The sequence below is a fragment of the Leptonotus elevatus genome, chromosome 2 (genome assembly GCF_054856555.1).
Source record: "Leptonotus elevatus isolate MCC_2025b chromosome 2, RoL_Lele_1.0, whole genome shotgun sequence".
NCBI lineage: Eukaryota > Metazoa > Chordata > Actinopteri > Syngnathiformes > Syngnathidae > Leptonotus > Leptonotus elevatus.
In genome coordinates, this window is record NC_141240.1 from 28070286 (window position 1) to 28080216 (window position 9931).

General features: G+C 36.5%; 1 protein-coding gene across 1 annotated transcript in view; it reads left to right on the forward strand.

Moving 5' to 3' along the window:
- LOC147179452 (inactive dipeptidyl peptidase 10) overlaps nucleotides 1-9389 on the forward strand; it is a 44254-nt gene extending 34865 nt beyond the window's left edge. Inside the window, exons 16-25 of the mRNA XM_086069185.1 lie at nucleotides 2620-2738; nucleotides 3356-3403; nucleotides 4572-4670; nucleotides 5884-5950; nucleotides 6044-6238; nucleotides 6317-6371; nucleotides 6464-6563; nucleotides 6787-6845; nucleotides 7666-7738; nucleotides 7836-9389. Of these exons, the coding sequence (XP_085925311.1) occupies nucleotides 2620-2738; nucleotides 3356-3403; nucleotides 4572-4670; nucleotides 5884-5950; nucleotides 6044-6238; nucleotides 6317-6371; nucleotides 6464-6563; nucleotides 6787-6845; nucleotides 7666-7738; nucleotides 7836-8053 (1033 nt within the window). The 3' untranslated portion in view covers nucleotides 8054-9389. The remainder of the gene's footprint in view (nucleotides 1-2619; nucleotides 2739-3355; nucleotides 3404-4571; nucleotides 4671-5883; nucleotides 5951-6043; nucleotides 6239-6316; nucleotides 6372-6463; nucleotides 6564-6786; nucleotides 6846-7665; nucleotides 7739-7835) is intronic.
- The last annotated feature ends 542 nt before the right edge of the window (nucleotides 9390-9931 follow it).

The window sequence follows — 9931 nt, forward strand, 5'->3', positions numbered from 1 at the left end:
TCACTTTTGTGTGACACTTTCAAACGTCCTTATTCTGGTTAATATCAAAATAAATCATCCCCAAAGGATCATGCATTAAATTGATTACCAAAGACTAAAACTTGCTATAATTATAGTTAGTTTTAGTTCGTTTTGTAAACATAAAATGTAGTTTCAGTTAATTTTCGTTTTGTTTTTTTTTCGTTTAATTTTTGTTAGTTTTAGTTAACTAAAATAAAAATTAGGAAAAGTGCATTGAAGTGCAAACCCCCCCCCCCCCCCAAAACAAAACAAAAACAAAAAACACACCCCAAAAAAAAAAATGTTAAGGTGCATTGGGATGCAGCTCAAATTCCTACTTGCAAACCTGGGGCAAATTGCCGTCACCAAGATGCAGATGTGGTGTTGGAGTGGAGGAGGAGCATAATTAAAAGTGGAACCCCTGTAGTCAAGTAAGCCTTTTTTTTTTAACTGTTTACAAAGCATACATTGCAAAAATACTGACATTTATCAAGAAATTGTAATATTCAAAATAAAATGATTAAAAACAGAGGATAAAGGGTTGAGGTTAAAAAACCTGTAGCGGCTTAAAGATTCACTCGCAGTAAAAACTTTTCGTTTTCATTTTATTATGATAGTAAGAGTACAGATGCTTAAATATAATGTTAGTCAAAAACAAGTAGCTGAGTACTGTCCACTTTTGGTTATAGGTTTAGGTCATCTTGTAAAACATTCAATAGGATTCTGTAGCTCTATAGTCATTTTCACATCTAAGCACCAGCAGCAGTTTATGATTTTTTTTTTAAAGATTTTTTTTAACGATTTTTTTTTACAGGTACAAGTTATTGATCGTATGTTTACACTGGTAGGCTTCAAATCTTGAAATAAAAATCGTGACTTCAATGTGTTCAGTTTTCGTGACAATTAACAACATGAGATGAGCTAGCTAGCACCGGATTACAAGCTTTGATTGTACAATAAATCTTACCTTCATACTAAAACTTCTTTCTTTCTGCCCACTTTGAGTGCTCTGCATGTCAACCAACGTTTAAGCTGTTCCACGCGGTGTTCGTATATTGAACCATGTTGAAATGTTCACGCCTGCGACGTCCTCTTCTTCCAAAATGACGCGTAAACTGGTGTGGCTACTCTGTTTGTTTGGAATTTCGGATTTGTGCATATTAATGATAAAAACGTGGCGTCATTTGAGTTCAACCCACTGTCGTTCGCTCAACCAATGAGGTTGAGCTTTAGCCCGCCCAAATCCTCCAGAGCCCGCCCTCTTCTTCTACGAGTACAAATCACGGTGCTCTACAAGTACGAATCAGTTTTACACCATTTGTAGCGAGATATTTGGTGCAAAACTCACGTGACTGGACAGCAGCAGAAAAAACACTTGTGACAAATTATCATTTCTACAGTTACAAATCACAACTTTTACAGATGCAAATTTACACTTTTTTGTACAAATCATGACTTTTATATGTACTCATTTGTTTTTACAGATACAAAAATGTTTTACACATACAAAAGAATGTTTTACAGTTACAATTTTTTTTTACAGATACAAATTTGTTTTTACATATACAAAAATGCTTTACATATACAAAAACAATTTTTACAGTTACAATTGTTTTTTACAGATACAAATTTGTTTTTTACTGGTACACATTTTTTTACAGGTACAAATCACGACTTTTACAGATGCAAATTTACACTTTTTTGTACAAATCATGACTTTTATAGGTACTAATTTTTTTTTACAGATACAAAAATGTTTTACACATACAATTTTTTTTTTTACTGTTACAATTTTTTTTACAGATACAAATTTGTTTTTACATGTACAAAAATGTTTTACACATACAAAAAATTTTTTTACAGATACAAATTTGTTTTTTACAGGTACACATTTTTTTTACAGGTACAAATCACGACTTTTACAGATACAAATTTAGACTTTTTTCTACAGGTAAACATTTTTTTTACAAGTTAGTTTTGCACCATATTTACCTCCGTAGTAAACTTCTCACCATAATATGCACTGTACATGTACATAAGATCTTAATCTGATGTCATTTATGTTGCTCATCGCTGAGTTCATATCTCAGGGTTTGCACACAATTTAGGAATTTCACGTTCTCGTGGTGTGCTGTAACCAGGGGCTTACTGACACATGGTCAGGATGACAAGAACTCTTTGTGTTGCAAAACAAGTTTCTCTTTGCTGTAGGCTTCACGGCACATACGCCGAATGTCATAGAGCAGTGTTTTATTGAATCAAGGCACATATTTTACATGATTAAAATGTCCACAGCACACCACCTAACAAAAATGTCGCAAAAAGTACATACTGTAGGTTGAAATAATGATGATCTTGTCCCTATTTATGGATTCGCTGCTAAATCTAGCAATGTTTAGCTGGTATACTTGCAGGAATTTAAGAAAGACATGCACTAAGATCTGAAATCATGTTTTAAGTGAAAGTGGATAAAAACACCCGATAATCTCTCCTGGCACACAAACCCGCCGTGGCACAGTGCTTAGGGGTAAACAATAGCATGTTCAGATATCAAAACAGAGCTGTGCAGAATACTTGGTACAATCTAGATGTCTGAATGTATCTCTTCTTGCTTCCAAGTGTGGATGTGGAGGGAGCATTTGAGCGCCAGTGCGTCACTTGTAACCTCCTTGATGGATGCCACTTCTTTCAAGCTGATTTCAGTCCCAATTACACCCACTTCACTCTCCGCTGTCTGGGTGAGTGCCGGACGCATGGACGTACTGCAACCTGCAAAGTCAAACACAGCATGTTCCAGAAAGTTGGTCATTCTCTATTTAGTCTTCTTTTTTTTCCCTCCAAAACAACACATTATGTAATTAATTTAAATGATGTCAATAGAAATAATCTGTTCCAGGGTCAAACAGAGAACTTTGTGTACATTTTTAAGTGACATTTCAAACGTGTATAAATAAATCCAGCATTGTTAATATAGTAAAAAATTCAACTCAATAAAACACAATCTTAACTTTGATAACAACTGACAACTACATAGTGAGGTTGAAGACTTCTTCTTTACATCTTCCTTTCTTCTTCTCTTGACCCCTAAATGAGGCATTCTTTTGGAATGTTTAGTTATGAAAAACACACAAAGAAGGCACAGCTGAGCACGAGTGAGCTATGATAAATTGTTGATAATATAGCCTATGATGTGTGACTTTAGATTTGTATTATTCCTGAACATTTTCATCAAATTGCAAATTGTACAACCCAGGGGTGTTTAACTTCTGAGGGTTTACAATTTTAGAGGTTGTTTTTGTATGATCAAATTTCATCAGGGTTTAAAAAAATGTTGTCATTGTAAATATTTCTCTAGGTCCAGGAATTCCCAAAGTGACAGTCCACAACTTAAAGGACCCCTTCAGTGAGTTTCACTTTTTCATAAATACAAAAACACACAGAGTCATTTTGCATTAGAGCCACGTGAGCAGACATGCTTGATCTGGACCCTAAAAAACAGATTGGTTAAATAAAATAAATAAATAAAATAAAAGGTTACATTTGATCAATCTAGCTGGTAGTTATGTGCCTGAGAGATCCAGATCACACCCCTACTATATTGGTAGTTTTTTTTAAACCAATCCCTTTTTAGGTGTGGCCAAGCTGAGGAGAATTTGTATTCATTTTACCACAATTTCAAACTGTTTCCAGATGTTTTAATAAGATGTCAAGTTGTCAAAATACCCCAAGGAACAAGCATTATAGCTCAGTTTACGCAGTTTAGTCCTTGTCTCACTGAAATTCGGCAATTTTAAGGGGCTGGCCCTGCTTCATCACGCAGCCATATGCTGTTGAGCCAATGAAAACGAGGCAGAGCTCTGATACAGCAACTTCTATAGACAATGGAATCATTTTTATTTGTGGAGGCAGCACTTCTTAAACAGTACTGCACCATTTATGTGGTGCATGGGCATTGGACTCATCACCAAACGAAAAAAAACACCACTGGGTCAAAAACATCTGATTTTTTTAGTTTGTGGTCCTACTGCTATCTCTGTCCTGTGGCTCTCCGTGATTGTACCTCACAAAATAAATTGTGTAATAGGACTATGACAAGTACTGTATGTTGCTGTACCTCTATGGAACTATTTTCACATGTTTCTACAACTTCAAATTTTTGTTGTTGTTGTTTTTAGTTTTTTAGTTTGTTTTTTTGCCACAAGTACAGATTTTCTACATCAACACATTTTTTTCCTACAACTAAAATGTTCTTACACAAGATTGCACAAATACAAATTACTTTTGCACCAAATTTACCTCCATATCCCTCCTACATAACTACATAAAATTATTTTCTAATTAATGGTGATGAGCTATTATTTGTGCCCTTTTTGGTTTACTCTGTGGCTAAAAAGGTAGCATTTGATCATTTAACTGACAATAAAATAATAATGTTGCTGCAGGGGATCAAATAGCTTTCCAGATGTCAGTTAAAATTGTGTGTAAAATTGCTATCGCTTATATGTTCCTGCTATGTGGCCTAACACCAAATTTCCTTCATACTGTCTACAAATGCGTTGTATCTTTTGTAGGATATGTTGTCTTGGAGGACAATAGTCGCCTGTCCAAAGCCTTGGAGGACAAGCGTCTCCCCGAGACTCTGTTCAGGACACTTTCAGCTGACAACCACGGTACGACAGCATCCATTACAATTGCTCATTGTGGGTCTCTTGGTCGGTTTCTTACCTGATTTGTTCTTTGATTATGAGGAAATGGACATGATTCATTTTGAGATCTTATGCGGGCCTGCTTTTGTATACTGTAATTTATAGTGTAAGACCATCCATCCATCCATTATTGAACCGCTTCTCCTCACGAGGGTCGACCTTCAGTATAAGATTATTCATCCAGTTTTTATTGTGTTTATCCTGATCAGAGTCACATTTGAACTAATGTACAGTGCTTGTGTTCTAACATAAATTTTGTCTTCAAGTGAATTAAAAGTACATGTGTTGTAAATATTTAATGCACTTCAGAGCCTTCAGTAGAGCTGATGTATATGATATGTAATAGGCGTGTGCCAAAAAATCGATTCTCATAAGAATCGCGATTCTCATTTAGTACAATTCAGAATCAATGCCCCAAAATCAATTTTATTTAAATTATTTTATACTGTCTTCCCCTTGTTTGTGTGTGCCTTTATTGGGAGCGCTGTTCATGTTGTACCCGATTTGGCCAATTAGGGGCAGTGTGGTTCCACACGGTCTGATACACTGTTAAATTGTAGCCACGTTAGAGAGTAGAAGGAAAAAGTCACGATCAAGTTATTCCAATAAAAGTTGTTCTTTTTTCGCCGTTCTTTTGAGTGATAAAAATGCTGCGAGTAGCGCACTAGATAGCATTAGCGAGTCAGACTGGAATAGATCATTACGATTCCTTGAACATCTGTAGATTGAAGCAAAAATTATTGTCAACCAAAAATCGTTCTTAATCGAAAAACGATTCTGAATCAAATCACACACCCAAAAATCGGAATTGAATCGAATCGTGAGTCATTCAAAGATTCCCACCCCTAATATGTAAACAATGGAGACAATGTAGTCCTCACTTGAGCCTAAAACAATTGTTTTGTAAACACTCAATTTTGTCTTTATACCGGTAGTGTAGTCCTCAAGTGATCATTTTAAGGGTTTCGTTGAACCTAAATGTGGTTTTGAAAACATAGCAGACAAGCCAGATTATCCAAGAGCCCACTCAAGAATGTACAAACTCCACAGAGGCAGGGGTTGTCATTCGAACCCAGAAACATCTCATTAACCACTAGTCACTGTGTGTGATGAGCCTTTTCATTCCTCTTTTTTAGCTAATGTATTAGAAAATTAATTTCCTATTTTCTTTCCTTAGATATCCACCTAAAATTATCGTTACCTCAAGGATATGAGGCTAACATTCACCCTCTGCTCATTATTGTGTAAGTAAACACATTTGCACATTGTTTTGCACCCACCCAACCTCTTCAAGGTTTTCAGCTTTCAGTTGTCTTCCTTCTGATCTCATCATTCAGAGACAGCCTTCCAGGTCGTCAGTCAGTGACGGAGGAGTTCATACTTGACTGGCCTCAGGTCCTCTGCAGCTTACACAATGTGGCGTTGGTCTGGGTGGATGGCCAGAGCGGGGTCGGCCGCGGACAGAAGACCGCCACCTCAGACCCACGCAAGCTCGGTCCACTTCAAGTCAAAGATCATTTGGAAGTTGTTGAGTGAGTGTCACACGATAGCAAAAGCAAACAATGGCAATGACAGAGGTCAAACTGAATAGATAATTGGCTTATTTGCAGGTTGTTGATGAAGTTGCCTTACATTGATGATCGCCGCATGGCTCTCTATGGCAAGGTACAAAAAAAAAAGACGTTTTTTATATAGTTACAGTAGCACACCAAAAAATATGTTTTCTCTGCATTTAAACTTATTTGTTTTCCAAACAGGCATTTGGTGGACACTTAACCCTGAAAATGTTAACTGCAACAGAGAAGCTCTTTCAATGCTCAGCTGCTGTGGCCCCAATAACGGACTTTAGGCTTTACAGTGAGTTATTGTCATTATTACTATCATTAGTATTATTATAATATAGACTTATATTAACCTATCCTGCCTTCATACTGAGTGACCCATCTACAGGTCAGTATACTGACCCACCGATGAGACAGATTTGGTCTACTGACCAGCCTTTCTACCAACTGATTAACAATTACCTACAGACTCCCAATATTGTAACTAGCTAGATGTTATTGTTATTGTACCATTTCAGGTGCTGCATTCTCTGAGCGGTATCTTGGACTTCCAACAAAGGAGGAGCATGTTTATTCGGTAAGGTATTGAAGCCGTAATGTGTACAGGAATTAATTTTTTTTTTTTGATGAGGCTACAGGTATGGAGGACCAAAACTGCCAAAATTGAAAATAAATACATGTATAAATAAATTAAGAAATGAATAAAAGCGAAAATAAAAACTAATATGAAAATATAATATATATAATTTATATATATATATAACAATAATATAATATCTACACTTAGGACCCCCCCCTCATTTGAATAACGTTTCATGACGGATTTCATTCTGATAGTGTCTACTGCATGAAATAAATAAATATGAGAGCAGAGCATTTTTATTTATTGATTGACATTTAATTCTATTTATATACTTAATTTGTATTTATTTTTTTATTTCGTTTTTTATTTTTGTATTTATTTTTACTTTTATTTATTTATGTATATATTTATTTTTTGTTGTTTTTATTTCCATTTATATTTATTTTTTGTTGTTTTTATTTCCATTTATATTTATTTTTTGTGTTGAATTTTCAAATTATATTTTTAATATTCATTTTTTGTTTCACTATTTTATTTTATTTGTATTTATTTTTTGTCAATTTTGGTCCTCCATAACAGGCCATAGTACTCTTGCTTAGTACTTCAACAAACTTTTGGTCTCCATTAATCATTTACACCCAAAAGCAAGTTTGTATGTTGTAATCTGAGAGTTAATTACATAGAGAGAACCACAAACTCGAGCCTGCACTTTTAATATTAATATTGAATAGTCAATATTATATGCGTTATGAAGGGGCGTCTGCTATCGTTGAGTTAATTCCAATGTTAATGTTACAATGTTTCATTTTTGCAGACTGCCTCTCTGCTGGAGGAGGTCAGCAAACTGAAAGATAAGAACTTTCTTATTCTACACGGAACTGCAGATGGTACACACTCCTATCCTTATTGAAATGATGACCAGTATAAATGTTTATAATCCTACCTTAATCCTAATGAGCGCGTATGTTGTGTGTTTGACCACAGCGAGGGTACACTTTCAGCACAGTGCGGAGCTCCTGAGCCGATTGGTGAGGGTGGAGGCCAACTACTCCCTGCAGCTGTATCCAGATGAGGGCCACACATTGCGCGAACCGCGCAGCATCCAGCATTTCCAGCGCACGGTTGTCAACTACTTTCATAAGTGCTTTAAGCACAGCATCCTTTTGGATACGGTTGAGGATGACGAGGAGGACGATGACTGAGCCCGGAGCTCCCTTTCCTCACCCCTAGAAGGACTATCGTAGGTCGATACGCCTTGTTGGTGAGTGTGCAAGCGGACCAAACACGATCAGCCAAGCAAATCAGCTCCTACAACATCTGCAAAAGGGAGGAACTCAACACTTGTTGCACACAATAGTTTCTGATGTTTACTGTCTGCCTGAGACTCCGTTTGTTTACAAAATACAGTGAGTATAGAAAGTGAACCCGCGCTTGTTGTTTTTTGCATTTTTCCACAAAATGTTACCCCCCAAAAATCATCAGATCAAATGTGAGAAAATGTTGTTACGGTCTGAAGTACTTGATGTGCATATTTGACACAAAATACTGTGCATCAATTGAAAAACATAATTTCCATGGTGGTGGGATCTTCTTTTTGTTCAGCTGGAAATACAGCTTTAGCCAACGTGGAGGGACTTGAACAGTTCCAAATAGCTCTCAATTTTGGCACAAAACCCTCAGAAGTCTGCCAGACAGCTGAAGTGAACAATTCCAAATCTGTGGGTTGACCTGAATGGGGCTGTATGCTTGAGTGTATAAATATTGCCAAGTCACACATACACACACATACATTTCTGATCGGGGCATACTGGTATATGGGCCACTAAAAAAAAATAATAATAAAAATGATCCATATTTTCAAATCTATCTGTGCGGCCCGGTAGCCTGGTGGTCGGGACACCACTGCTCTAACAGACTTTCTATAGCCACTGTATATCTGAGATGATGTAGACTGATAATTGTGCCAAATGTTTACAGGTTCTAAAGTGTACCTAAAGACCGCATGATGTGAAGTAGATTGCATTTTGTGTTTTGTCATCATGGTTCAAAGTATACTACATTGTGAGACGCAGAAACTTTACAGGTTTCATATTCAGAGTAGGCTACTACTACTGCAGGGCAAAACTCCAAAATGGAGCTCACACTTACTGCTGATGAGTCATTTTGCTTTCAGGCTGGCTGGAAATGATCCACATTCCTTTTTACACATCTTAAATAGCGCAGAGAATATGTGCCAAAATACGTACATCTATGGACTGCTTTGACAATGTGAATTCGTATGTCACTGAATTTAACAACGACATTGTAATTTGGATCAATTAAACAAGCTGTGACTACACCACAGTGGAAGCAGATCATCTTGATGTTTTGATACTTAACATTTAGATGAGTCTCTCTTAATGCATGAGACATACATGGATTTACCGGGCAAAGGTGGTTGAGTCCATCAAACGGAACCATTGCATGGCCGCGATTCTCACATCAAGCATTTGTTTTTCAGCAAAACCTTGACAATTAAAATCTTATTTTACAGCAAAATGTATTCCTTGTAGTCATTGTTAGCCACTGTGTATCAAATGGACCATTTAGGTGATTGGTATGTGCCCTGTTAGATTATTAACATTGTTTTTCTGTTTCAATTAATATTTTAATCGTTTTTGATATTAGTTAGAGCTATGTAATAATAATACAACAGTTAATTCATATGTTAGTCAATCTATAGTCTTTGTTCTCTTCCCTGGGAAAGTAAGGTTTCTGATTTATCTAAATGAGGGGATGTTTGAAAGTGCAAGCAGAGGTCTGTCCATAAAAATCCCTGGTGCGAGGAGGCGCCGGGAGCCAATTGTTACCCACATCTGGAGTGGACTAAAATAGGAACTGAAATAGGATTATCAAGTTGTGTATTTCACTCTGCTGACAGGACAAGATGACAGGGGGGAGTAAACTGTTTTTGTATAAGTGAGGGAGAGCGGAAAGAGAGGGCACACTTCTAGACCAGATGCTGTTTGAGCAAGGTTCTAAAGTGACTTCAGAAATCTGAATAAAGCTGGCAAAACTTCTTCACGAGATCTCAACTTTGA